Genomic DNA, 13,780 nt, shown 5'->3' with positions numbered 1-13,780 from the left:
GAAATTGTGATTAAAACTCTTCAAACAAACAAAAGTCCAGGACCAGGTGGCTTCACAGGTGAATTCTATCAAACATTTAGAGAAGAGCTAACACCCCATCCTTCTCAAACTCTTCCAAAATATTGCAGAGGAAGGAACACTCCCCAAACTCATTCCACGAGGCCACCATCACCCTGATACAAAAACCAGACAAAGATACTACAAAAAAAGAAAATTACAGACCAATATCACTGATGAATACAGATGCAAAAATCCCCAACAAAACACTAGCAGACAGAATCCAACAACACATTAAAAGGATCATACCAGGCTTCCCTGGTGGCGCAGTGGTTGAGAGTCCGCCTGCCGATGCAGGGGACACGGGTTCGTGCCCCGGTCCGGGAAGATCCCACATGCCGCGGAGCGGCTGGGCCCGTGAGCCATGGCCGCTGAGCCTGCGTGTCCGGAGCCTGTGCTCCGCAACGGGAGAGGCCACAACAGTGAGAGGCCCGCGTACCACAACAACAACAAAAAAAAAGGATTTACCATGATCAAGTGGGATTTATCCCAGGGATGCAAGGATTCTTCAATATATGCAAATCAATCAATGTGATACACCATATTAACAAACTGAAGAATAAAAACCATATGATCATCTCAATAGATGCAGAAAAAGCTTTTGACAAAATTCAACACCAATTTATGATAAAAACTCTCCAGAAAGTGGGCATAGAGGGAACCTACCTCAACATAATAAAGGCCATATACGACAACCCACAGCCAACATCATTCTCAATGGTGAAAAACTGAAAGCATTTCCTCTAAGATTAGGAACAAGACAAGATGTCCACTCTCGCCACTATTATTCAACATAGTTTTGGAAGTCCTAGCCACGGCAATCAGAGAAGAAAAAGAAATAAAAGGAATACAAAGTGGAAAAGAAGAAGTAAAACTGTCACTCTTTGCAGATGACATGATACTATACATAGAGAATCCTAAAGATGCCACCAGAAAACTACTAGAGCTAATCAATGAATCTGGTAAAGTTGCAGGATACAAAATTAATGCACAGAAGTCTCTTGCACACCTATACACTAATGATGAAAAATCAGAAAGAGAAACTAAGGAAACAATCCCATTCACCACTGCAACAAAAAGAATAAAATACCTAGGAATAAACCTACCTAAAGAGGTAAAACACCTGTACTCAGAAAACTATAAGACACTGATGAAAGAAAGCAAAGATGACACAAACTGATGGAGAAATATACCATGTTCTCTCTTTCGTTCAGATTATTTTCAAATCACTGTTTAGTAATGTGTGTCTTATCTTAATTAAAAAAAAAGTAACAGGCACTTGATAATAAAATCAAGTTTGAATAAAGGAAAAAAAGAAAACTCTAGTGACAGAAACCAGAGCAGTGGCTGCCAGGAGTCAGGGGGTAGGGCAAAGCCTGGACTGCACAGGGGTATGAGGGAACTTTTTAGGGGAGAAGAAAATATTCTACATCATGATTGTGGTGGTACCTTTGACAAAACTCATCGAATTACACACTTAAAATTAGTAAATAAGTTTTAAATCGATTCAAGGAAAAGATAAAGCTTAAGCAAGTGTCAGATACCCCTCCCCCTAACAGTGAAGTATGAACTAGGAGTGCCACACATCAGTACAAGTTCCTGGGGAGGGCAGCCGCGTGCCAGATAGTGGAAACGTCAAGGAATTTCTGCTAACTGTTGCCTGGAGCAGGTAAAAGAAATAATTAGGGCTGAGGAAGCAGCCCGGTTTCACAAGAAATAAGTGGAGATCTTGGACGCATGCGGAAACCTGACAAATTGGAGGGGCCAAGACAGGCCTTGAAATATGCATGGGGCTCTCTATTTGTAGTTTTGTTTTCAGTTGCTCTGGAATGGGGGTATTTGAGGGTCACCCCTGGGACCTGAAATTTTCACCCAACTAAAGGCCTCAGGTTAAGAAGGTGGGTCTCCTTATACCTCCTGGGCAGGCAGCATTTCCTGGAAACAAGACAGGCAGAGAGCTGAAGGGGCTTTGTCTGGAGATTGGGTACGAGAGCAGCAACACCAGGCCGCTGGCTCTGCAGAAATGGCAGCGTGGCAGCAGCAGGAAAGCCCTGCAGAGAGAGGAAGCCCCTGGGCACGGTGGAGATGGTGGGGAGGGGGCAGCCCGCCACACCCAGCAGGACTCCAAAGAGGGCAAGAAGGGTGCAGCTCCTTGCAGTGAAGCACAGTGCATTCTGCTCCCCAAACCCTACCCCAAAAATGACAGGGAAGAAAGTAAAAAGACTTCAGTCCTTTCATGGGAGAACTGGAAAGGAGCAAGCAGCAGACAAGAGATTTCAACAACTTTTGGAAAGACAAAAAAACAAATTATCAGAGAGGAGGGACCTCAGAGCAGGCGAGCTACACACTCGTAGGCACCTGCAGGCACCAGGGACCACAGAGGCTGGCACAAGGCATGGGAAAGAAAGCAGGGCTGAAAGTCTGAACAGAGCTGTTGGAACCCTGGGTTCCCCCACCAGCGCCCACCTGCTCACCTAAGGGACCACACCTCCCAAAGCCGCTCCTTGCCAGAGACTGGTGGTCTCTTCTAGAGACTCTACCCATAAAGGCTGAGGGGCCAGGGAGCAGGCATAGCAGAGCCTGCTATCAGTCCAGGCATGGGCTGAAAAACCAGGAATCAGGTAAGGTCTCAGACTCAGCTGTGAGACCCCCATCCCTCTCCCGAGACTGGCTCTCAGACACCAGTAGAGAAGCACGGACACCCCACCAGCCCTGCAGGAGGCTGGAGAATCCTTCCCTGGAAAACTGAAGGGCTCCAGGAAAGAGACTTCGCCCACTATGTTTGAGGGTCACCACCAGTGAAAAAGTGAGCTTGAGATCTGGTCCCACGATAGGAAACCCTGGAGTCAGACCTTAGGATCTAACGGCTCCCATGGGTACTTTCAACACATCCCTCTGTTTTCAACCCTCCACTGGTACCCACACCCCCAGAGCCCGAGCTCGACAGGGCCGGACAACAGTAAGTGCTCAAAGGGCTCAGATTCTTCCTCTTATTATCCTCATTCATTCTCATCAGAATTCCGCGCTGCAGATGCAGAGACTTAAGTAGCCTCCAATCTGTCAAGTCAGTCCTCCTAGCGCCTCTATTTCCTTTCCAACTTAAGATATAAAGTTGTGTGTGTGTATTAATATATATGTTTCCTAGCTTCATCAGAAATGGAGAATTATATTTCTGTTTCTCCTATTCTTGGTCATTTTCAGATGATTTCCAAGACACGTCTTTATTCTACCATCTTATTCTACCATCACATGACCATATTTCTAAAATGTAGCATTTAGAAAAAAGTGGCTTTAAAATCATCATGGAAAGTAAAATTGCATTCTTAAATGGATCAGCTAGGTGTTAAAAAGGCAATCATTTCTATTGTCATAATATTCACTAAATGTCATCAAAAATCACTAGCAGTCCTTTGATGTCAATAGATGTTCACTGAGATACGCTTCTTTGACAGCTCGCATTGCAAATAACCACTGTGTAAAAATGCAAATATACCTCATACAACTTGGTTTCCAAGTCTTTAATGTAGTCCTCGGCATCGGGCAGGCTCTTATAATAAGCCATGTTTCTCTTCATCATTTCATCATCAGGATGCTTCAGTAGATAGGTGTGAGCAGCTGCAATGGCTTTTGGAAGATTATTTGCCTAAAATACAAAGAAGAAAGAGAAAAGCTACTCAATGGGTGATGAGCGTGAACGTCTGTTCAGTCCTTCGGCAACTTTGTGTTTCTACACAATGTTGGAAGCGAAGGGTTCAGTGATTTCCAAGACCCAGCAAGACCTGGTCCAGCCACTCTGGAAGAGTGTTCATTCGCTGCAGGTGAGTAGATGGCCTTTGTGTGCCTGTCCCGATCTACGCCCTGCAGTCTCCACCCTACCCTGCCCTGCCCAGGAGGCTGGTGTACAGGCTGTCACAGCGGACTCCCTTGTCCCCATAGCTTCCAGTGGGTTCATCAATGAGGAGCTCCAACAGGGACCCAACAGGAGACTGAAGGAAGGGAAGAGAATAAGGCTGGGCTGTTAGTGTCCTGGCTCCCTCCCTGCAAGGTCGCTCCCTTGACTGAAGGTCACAGCCCCTCTCAAAGGGGGCCTCTCCTTCTGGTATCTCTCCTTCTGGCTTCCAGCAATTGGTCTCTCCCTTGCCCCTTCTGGCCTGGGTGGGGGAGTGTCACACCTCACTATCACTAGCCCTTGTAAATACCTGCTTTATTAAAAGTTCCTCCAACTACCCAGTATGACTATATCACATCTTTTCTGCCAGAACCTTGACAGATGTATCAATACTTTCCAGAGTCTCTCACAGAATCTCCGCTTCACTGTTCTCAGTGATTCCCACCACCTCCTCACTTACTCATCCACTCACTCAGCAAATATTTGTTTCAAGCTTCCTACATGCCAGGCACTGTTCTAGGAAATGGGTCTGTAACAATGAGCAAAACAGGGAAAGAATCCCTGCCTTTACGTACTGGACATGCAGGTGAGCCCTCCCTATTCCCGTAACCTTGATCAAGAGTCTTTTTTTTTTGGTGGGGGACATGCCTCCTTATGACCTGTTTATTTCAAGTAACTGACCCAACCTGTACCAAATGGATTCATTTCCTCTCTCTCTCCTCTATCTATATATATAGATACACACACACACACACACACACACACATCATATACATGGGTCTACAGGTGAATACTTGCAGATAGACATGTTGACATGTAACTTTACTATTTCATGGATATATGTGTACTAATATATTTTATACACTATATAATGTAATATATGTAATACATTATAATTAAAATGTATATAATTATTTTTGTAAATAAGTTCATTTGTACCTTTTTTCTTAGATTCTGCATATAAGTGATATCATATGATATTTCTCTGTCTGACTTACTTCACTCAGTATGACAGTCTCTAGCAACTCCATGTTGCTGCAAATGGCATTATTTCATTCTTTTTTATGGCTGAGTAATATTCCATTGTATATACGTTCCACATCTTCTTTATCCATTCATCTGTCGATGGACATTTAGGTTGCTTCCATGTCACAGCTATTGTAAACAATGCTGCAATGAACACTGAGGTGCATGCATCCTTTCAGACCGTGTTTTTCTCCAGATATATGCCCAGGAGTGGGTTTGTTGGGTCATATGGTAGCTCTATATTTGTTTTTTTAAGGAACCTCCATACTGTTCTCCACAGTGGCTATACCAATTTACACTCCCACTAACAGTATAGGAGGGCTCCCTTCTCTCCACACCCTCTCCAGCATTTATTGTTTGTGAATTTTTTGATGATAGCATCTTTTGTGTCATCCTGTGTTCTGTCTCCCTGCTTTTCACACCTCTTTGTGGTCTCAGCTAATGTGTCTGTCTCCCCCTCCAGCCTCTGAGCCTTGAAGGACCCAGCAGTGTCATTCATGTCTGCACTCCTGGTACCTGGCACAGTTCCTGCAACAAAGCAGGACTTGGTAAGTACCAGTGATTTGGATGTAACATCACCACTGCATAATATTTTCATGAAATTAATTCATGTTTCCCTCTATTTCCCCCTCTCTCTCTTCTCCTCATTAGGTGGTGGTCAGCTGATTCTGAGTTTCACTGCCTCATGGGAGGTAGCTGTCTGGTCAGGACACAGAAACATGACAAAAGCCCCTGTACTCTTGAGAGAACTTGGCAAGTATGGGAAGAGGAGGAAATCGGGAGAGGGAGCTGCAGGAAGAAGCTGACTGGCCTGGAAGAAGAAGAGGGAGGAAGGGGAACCCTCTAGGCCAGAAGAAAGTCCCCCTTGGGGTCTGCAGGGGCAGCAAGGTCTGTGGCCCTTAACCTTCAGGTTTGGCACCTGCAGGCGGAGCCCAGGAGAGCAGAAGTCCTTAGAGAGGAATGGGATGCTCTGGGGGCGGGAGGCTCAAGAGGTGGGCAGCCGAGGATAGGGACACCTCCCTGTGTGGACACGCAAGCAGCAAACAGAGGATCCCCTGCGATGCCCTGGCTCCTCGGTGCCCTGGAATCACAGCACAACCTGGTGGGGGGGAGGGGAGGCCCCCGGATCTCGTGCACAGAGACTCCTTCAGCCAATCCAGAGGGACACTCGGGGGCAAGAATTAGGGAATTCAGTTTGGAGAGAGAAAAATAAAGGGATACTCGGCACACTCTGGATTTCCGAGAATCAAAGGATAGCACATACCTGTGCAAAATTGCCCCAGCATGGGAGCCCAGTCATTTGGAGACAATGGCAGTGGCTGCCCTGGAGGAGTGATGGGTGGTGATAACGACAGACTCCCAGAAGCCAGTGCTGATATTTGGAGAATGCCAGCTAGTGACCTGGAGTGCGACTGCCTTTTTTTTTTTTTGGCTCTGCTGCCGGCTGCTTGTGGGATCTTAGCTCATGGACCACGGATGGAACTCTGGGCTGGGGTGGGGGGGGGGCGGAAGGGGGATGGGGAAGCACAGAGTCCTAACCACCGGACCACCAGGGAATTCCCAGAACTGCCTTTGAAAGAGGTCTACAGACAGCTTTATACTCCTGGCTGGAAAAAGGCCAGTCTGGCAGCCAGAAGGAAGGGAAGAGTATGAATGCAGCCCTTTTTAAAGCATGTGCCAATGAAATTAGATTCTCTGATTCTCAGAAGAGCACTTAGAAAGAGTGGCACAGGGTGGGATTTTTAAGGCCTCTCACTCAGGACCTGAGTTTTACAAAATGGAATCCCTTCCTGAAGGATGATTTTATTCACTTTTAACTCCAGCTCTGTCAGCTGGAGCATGGAGCCACACCTTGACAGCTAAACCTCTGACAGCCCCCAGGCAGGTTTTAGAGAAGGAGGGGGTGGGGGAACCTACCCTGCCATGGGTTCCTGAGAGACAGCCACCTGCATGAGAGGCTCCCAGTCACCTGCCAAACCAGCCACCCCTCAACCAGGGAAGGACAGAGTCCAGGTCCAGGCAAAGAGGGGGTAAGCATGCCTGTGAGGCAGCCAGCTCTGTCAGCTCAGAGTTCAACAGTCACCAAGGATTTGATAAAGCGCTGGGGCCCACCTGTTCCTCGGCCTGTGGGGAAGATGAGCATTTCATGGAGATGGCGGCCACAGAGAGAACCCACAGCTCATGACATGAACCTAAGTCAGGCTGGGGGCATGAAACCTACCGTGGTTTCAGATCCTGCTAGGGCAGGAAGCACCATCCATCTCCAGTACCTGTCGCCAGCCGAATGAATGTGCCTGTCACCAATTATTTCCTCTCTACCCAGAAACATAGTTTGAAAATACAAACTCCATTAAGGAAAAAAAAAAATCAGCCACACAATATCATCACCCCAAATCACTTTTTCAGTGATTTTCAGTTGAAGCAATTAAGTGAAGGTTCTGGTTTATTTATAAAATTCTAAACTTCTCCCTGCCCTGTAAGTGATCTCAAAATACTAAGACAGATGGTATTATACTGACTTTTGTTTTTTGGCTGCACCCCACAGCTTGCAGGATCCTAGTTCCCTGACCTGGGATCGAACCCATGCCCCCTGCCGTGGAAGTGCGGAGCCTTAACCACTGGACCGCCAGGGAATTCCCTATACTGACTTATAAGTAAGTGATTGTTACAAGACCTACAAAGGGTTTTGAGAGAAGCTATGAACTTCCTAACCTTTGAGGATGTCAGGATGGAGGAAACCCCTGCCTTCCGGTCATATTGTAGCACTGCAGTCCCCTCCTCCCTGCAGCACTTGTTTCAAAGTCATCTGTATATTAGAGAAATCAGAGCTTCCACTATTCTCCAGGTTTAAAAATAAAACGTTTTCCCCTCGATTATGTGACTCAAATTTGGCTCAGACTGTATTTGCCAAAAGTTCTACAAAAAAGAGAGAGGATTAAAACGAGTCCTTTTTAGCGTAAAAAACACTGCTTGTATGAGTCAGCCATTATTTCTGCATTTCATACATTCTGGAAATGTATTAATCTTATCCCCGTTCTATTTTAAAATTGTCTTTTTATTGCCAGGACAAACATTCACAAATCTGATACTTATATAAAACTGTAATTAGGCATAAAAATAACCCAGCTTTTCTCCTATTTAGGGTTTCTGCTGTTTTATGGTTCATATGAATGCAACAGACACGCAGCTCCGTTTCAGGGAAATATGAAAAACAGATCTTGCAGCCCAAAGACTGAAAGCAAAGTTTAAAAACTCGTTTTCGGTTAGAGAAAATAGAAACTGGACTTTGAGAGGGCTCTATTGGCAACACCCGGTGAAGACCCACCAAGCTAAAACCTGTTTATCCAGTAACAGGGAATTCGGCCCCTCTTAAAACTTGTGGGTCCCCAGAGTAAGGACTTAAAGGACAGAGACTGCAATTTGTGGCTCTTTTTAGCCAGCAATCACAGGCAGAATGTAAGCAGCCACAAAAAGGAGGAAGACAACTGTGTTACATTCTAGATGAAAGACAGCCAGCCCAGAGCGCCAGCCCTGATGAATCACAGCGCTCAGCTGCTTCTCCTCCAGGCAGGGAAGTGTCCTTCCAAGGAGCCCTGCCCTTTCCTGGCCTTAATTTCCTCTTTAAAAGGGACCGGCCGGCTCCGCAGGTCCTCTTCCGCCCTATTACTGAAAGGCACCACTCACTTGAGAAATGGGATTTTAATCGTATATACCAAAAAAGGAGTCTGTCTTCAAATAACACTGTGCTAGGCGTTCTATGTATGTTCTCCGCCTCAGAACAACCCTTCAAGAAAAGTATTTTCATCTCTATTGAAGATGAAGAATAGGGGGAACAGGATTTGAAGGCGTCCTTCCGCAGCGCGGGGTGGGAAAGAACTAAGTCAAGAAAGAGCGTTGGGACGCGGCCCAGGACCGAGGGACAGAGCCTAGGCCTAAGGGGCGGGGCCTAGGCTTGGGGGGCGGGGCGAGGCGAGGCGGACTTGCCTTGAAGTAGGCGAACTGCAGGAACTTGTAGGGCTCTCGGCGCTGGAAGTCGGCCAGCACTTCGCGGCTGGGCTGCGACTGGCGGAAGGCCGGCAGGCCCTGCTTGCAGCGCTTGAGGCAGTGCGCGCGGCGCAGCAGGCCCCCGAAGAGGCGCAGCTCTGGGTGACGCGCGAGGCCGGCGGCGGGCTCGGGCTGCGGCGTCGCGCTGCAGTTGCGGTGGCAGAAGGCCTCGCTGTCGCGTAGCAGGCGGTGCAGCCGCAGGCTGATCTCCAGATAAACCACGCTCTCCGCCCAGTGCTCGCCGCTGTATTGGTCCAGCGCGTGCCGGTAGGCCGACTCGAGCGGCATCAGCTCGTCCCGAGGGAAGCTGCGGAAGCTGTAGCGCTCGTACTGGGCGCGCCCGGAGCGCAGCGCGCAGCCAGCGCACAGCAGCGCCAGCAGTGCCGCAGCCGCCCGGCGCCCCGGCTCCATCGCTCCCGACGGAAGGAAGGAAGGAAGGAAGGAAGGAGGGGTGCGAGAAGGAAAGGAAGCGGGAGGACTGAGCGACGCGGCGAGCCGAATGCTGGGGAGGCGGGGACGCCAGCCTCCGGCCCGCCCCGTCCGGCTGCCCCTCCCCACCCAATCCGGGGGTCCGGGCGAAGCTGCCCGCGCGGAGTGGGTGTCCTGGGGAGGGGCGCTGCCCTCTAGTTCCTGCACGATCTAACCCGTGATCCTGGGCTCCACGGTTAGCTCCTTTATAAAGAGGGCGGTCTGCAAGCCAGGCGCGGCCCTAATGGATCATAGATCAGCGCTGCTTACACTTTAGAATCTCTTAGAGGACTTGTGAAAACGCAGATTCCTGGACCGTGACCCCAGAGTTTCTCATTCAGCAAGTCTGGTTGGGATGGGGGTCTGAGGATCTGCGATTCTAACCAGCACCCTGATGAGACTGATCCTGCGGGTCCACGGCCTACACTTTGATGGCACTGCGACGACCTCATTTCAATGAGAAAGACAATGCATAAACAAAATTAATAAGGATGTCAGTGGCGCTTTGTAAACTGTTAAGCTAATCAAGTTGAAGATGCACACACCTTATGACTGCCATTCCACTCCTCAGAATACGCTGGAGAGGGAATTCCATGGCGGTCCGGTGGTTAGGACTCGGCGCTTTCACTACTGAGGGCGTGGGTTCAATCCCTGGTGGGGGAACTAAGATCCCGGGAGCAGTGCGGTGCGGCCAAAATTTTTTTTAAATAAATAAAAGAATACGCTCGAGAAACTTATATGTGTGCATCAAAAGATGCGGAAAGGGCTTCCTGGTGGCGCGGTGGTTGAGAGTCCGCCTGCCGATGCAGGGGACACAGGTTCGTGCCCCGGTCCGGGAAGATCCCACGTGCCGCGGAGCGGCTAGGCCCATGAGCCATGGCCGCTGAGCCTGCGCGTCCAGAGCCTGTGCTCCGCCACGGGAGAGGCCACAGCAGTGAGAGGCCCGCGTACCGCAAAAAAAAAAAGATGCGGATAGAGGGGCCTCCCTGGTGGTCCAGTGGCTAAGACTCCGTGCGCCCAATGCAGGGAGCCTGGGTTCCATCCCTGGTCAAGGAGCTAGATCCCATATGCTGCGACTGAGAGTTCGCATGCTGCAACTTAAGATCCTGCATGCTGCAACGAAGATCCTGTGGGCCGCAACTAAGACCCGGTGCAGCCAAATAAATAAATTAATTAATATTTTTAAAACAAATAAATAATTTACAGAAAAATTAAAAGGATAGTAGAAACAATTCCTATATAGCCCTCATCCACATTCACAAATTGCTAAGTTATGCCACATTTACTTTCTCTATATTTATCTCTATGCTTTTTTCTGAATCATTTGAGAGTACATTGCATACATGAGGTCACTTCCCCCTTAATCTTTTAGTATTGATATGTATGTCCTAAGAACTAAACTACAGACAATGATCAAATTCAGGAAACTTAGCATTGATGGAGGACTAATCTATATTCCCTATTCCTGTTTTGTCAGCTGTCCTAATAATGTCTTTTTTTTTTTTTTTTTTTTTTTGCGGTACGCGGGCTTCTCACTGGTGTGGCCTCTCCTGTTGCGGAGCACAGGCTCCGGACGCGCAGGCTCAGTGGCCATGGCTCACGGACCTAGCCACTCCACGGCATTTGGGATCTTCCCGGACCGGGGCACGAACCCGTGTCCCCTGCATCGGCAGGCGGACTCTCAACCACTGCGCCACCAGGGAAGCCCCATAATAATGTCTTTTACAGCACTTTATTCCCCTGGGCAGGATGCGATCCAATATCCTGTGTTGAATCTAGCTGTCTCTTCTACTTAGTGTTCTGGAATCTGAACCTTCAGCTTTTCTTGTCATACTATTGACACTGTATAAGAATACAGGCCAAAACAACAATGAGATCCACTACACACCTATTAGAATGGCCAAAATTCAAAATACTGACAACACCAGATGCTGACAAGGATGTAGAACAACAGGAACTCTTCATTCGTTGCTGGTGGGAATACAAAATGGTGCAGCCACTTTGGAAGACAGTGTGGCAGTTTCTTACCAAACTAAGCACACTCTGCCATACCATCCAGCAGTTACATTCATTGATATTTACTGAAATAAATTGAAAACTTATGTCCACACAGAAACCTGCACACAAATATTGATAGCAGCTTTTTACATAATTGCCAAAACTTGGAAGGAAACAAGATGTCCTTCAATAGGCGAATGAATAAATAAACGGTGGTACATCCAGACAATGGAATATTACTCAGCACTAAAAATAAATGAGCTATCAAGCCGCAAAAAAGACATAGAGGAAACAAACGCATTTTACTAACTAAAAGAAGCCAATATAAAAAGGCTATATACTTACTGTATGATTCCAACTATATGGCATTCTGGAAAAGGCAAAATTTTGAAGACAGTAAAAAGATCAGTGGCTGCCAGGTGTTGGGGGGAGAGAGGAATAAACAGGCACAGCACAGAGGATTTTTAGGGCAGTGAGACTATTCCGTGTGATACTATAATGGTGGATAGATGTCATTATACATTTGTCAAAACCCACAGAATGTGAAATGCCAAGAGTGAACCCTAATGTAAGCCATGGATTTTGGGTGATTATGATGTGTCAAAGTAGCCTCATTTGTTGTACTCAATATACCACTCTGGTATGGGATTCTGATAGCGGGGAGGCTGTGTGTATGTAGTGATGGGAGATATGTGGAAAATCTCTGTACCTTTCACTCAGTCTTGCTGCAAACCTACAACTGCTTTAAAAATTAAAGTCTATTTTAAAAAATAACACAGTCCAGTTATTTTATAAAAAGCCCTTCACTTGGGCTTCTCTGATGTTTCCTCATGATTAGATTCAGATTAAGCTCTTTGGACTAGAATACCATCCTTCTCGGCTGTCACAGGAGGAACACACTGTCTTACCTTATCACCTTATCAGTGACATTAATTTTGTTTACCTTGTTAAGGTCGTATCCATTTTCTCCACTTCATTTTTTTTCTTTCGTAATTAATAAGTGTTTTGGCTATGACACAGCAGCACAGTTCCTAATAGCAGAAAGCAGAAATAACCTGTCTAAAAACAGAAGAGTGGATTTTTTTTTTTTAGAGAGAGAGGATGTGTGCAGAGGAAAATATTTTACAGCAGAGGATAATGAAAGAATTACAGCTACACATAACAACACAGTTCAACCTTAAAAAGAAAAAAAGAATGATTCCACTTGTCTAAAAGTTTAAAAATATGCTAAAGTACACAAAATATTATTTAGGAATGCAAGTAATACAGTCTTATTTCATACAAACACGCAGGGTAAAACTGTAATGAAAAACGAGCCATAAACAAAATCTTTGGAGAGTGGTTTCCTGTAAGGCGGAAAGAAGGACATGGAATTGGAAGAGGGTCGCAGGAGGGAGAGGGGATGCAAGTGAATATGGGAACATTCACTGCATCATTTTTTTTATGCCATACATATATTTTAAAGATATTATTTTAGGGCTTCCCTGGTGGCGCAGTGGTTGAGAGTCCGCCTGCCGATGCAGGGGACACGGGTTCATGGTCCGGGAAGATCCCACATGCCTCAGAGCGGCTGGGCCCATGAGCCATGGCCGCTGAGCCTGCGCGTCTGGAGCCTGTGTTCGCAACGGGAGAGGCCACAACAGTGAGAGGCCCGCGTACCAAAAAAAAAAAAAAAAGAATTGGGGAGAGAGTGTGGGGCAGCAAAGGTTAACTGGAATTGCCTTTGAGGAGACGGTCGTGGGTGGGCAGGTGGAGGTGGAGGGAACAGTTGCTTCCCGTGATAATTCAACACAATTTATAAATGGAAGTGAAACCAGACAATGTCTACGGTGGCTGACCCTTGCTGCGGGGGTCTGTTCTGCTTCACTAGAGCTGTGTCCAAGAGTGTCTCCTCCCTAAAGGAGCCAGCGTCCCCCAGGTGACTTTAATGACAAATTCTCTTTCATGAATTTATTCATTCTTTCAATACACTGTTCAGCATCTACCTTATACCAGGTCCTGCCCTTGGCACTGGAATGCAAACATGAATCAGACATATATCCTCGACTGAAAGGAACTTCCAGTCAAGTAGAGATAAGACATCTGTAGTTTTTTCATTTGTTCCATTAACCTATAGTGAACCTATAGGCACTGTTTTAAATAAATATCACCTCTTTCCTAAGGGAACTCAAAGTCTGGAGAAGACATAAGTAAACTTTCAATAACCCACCACCAGAGCTGGAAAGAGTGCTGTGTGGGCCCCAAAGAGAGCTGGGTAACTGTCTTAGTGGGTTCAGGCTGCTATAACAAAATTACCAT

General features: G+C 46.9%; 1 protein-coding gene across 4 annotated transcripts in view; it reads right to left on the bottom strand.

Moving 5' to 3' along the window:
• The window catches only part of CRTAP (cartilage associated protein), a 33,147-nt gene extending 23,552 nt beyond the window's left edge, over nucleotides 1-9,595 (bottom strand). The window contains exons 1-2 of one of the 4 annotated variants that reach the window (XM_019946977.3): nucleotides 8,957-9,595; nucleotides 3,551-3,700 (exon numbers count right to left, since the gene is read on the bottom strand). In XM_019946977.3, the coding sequence (XP_019802536.2) occupies nucleotides 3,551-3,700; nucleotides 8,957-9,427 (621 nt within the window). In that variant the 5' untranslated portion in view covers nucleotides 9,428-9,595. The remainder of the gene's footprint in view (nucleotides 1-3,550; nucleotides 3,701-8,956) is intronic. The other 3 variants (XM_033864529.2, XM_033864530.2, XM_004313252.4) reach the window with 3 other exon arrangements.
• Between the last annotated feature and the right edge of the window lie 4,185 nt (nucleotides 9,596-13,780).

Source organism: Tursiops truncatus, chromosome 10 (genome assembly GCF_011762595.2).
Source record: "Tursiops truncatus isolate mTurTru1 chromosome 10, mTurTru1.mat.Y, whole genome shotgun sequence".
Classification (NCBI taxonomy): domain Eukaryota; kingdom Metazoa; phylum Chordata; class Mammalia; order Artiodactyla; family Delphinidae; genus Tursiops; species Tursiops truncatus.
This window is presented reverse-complemented; position numbering and strand designations above follow the sequence as displayed.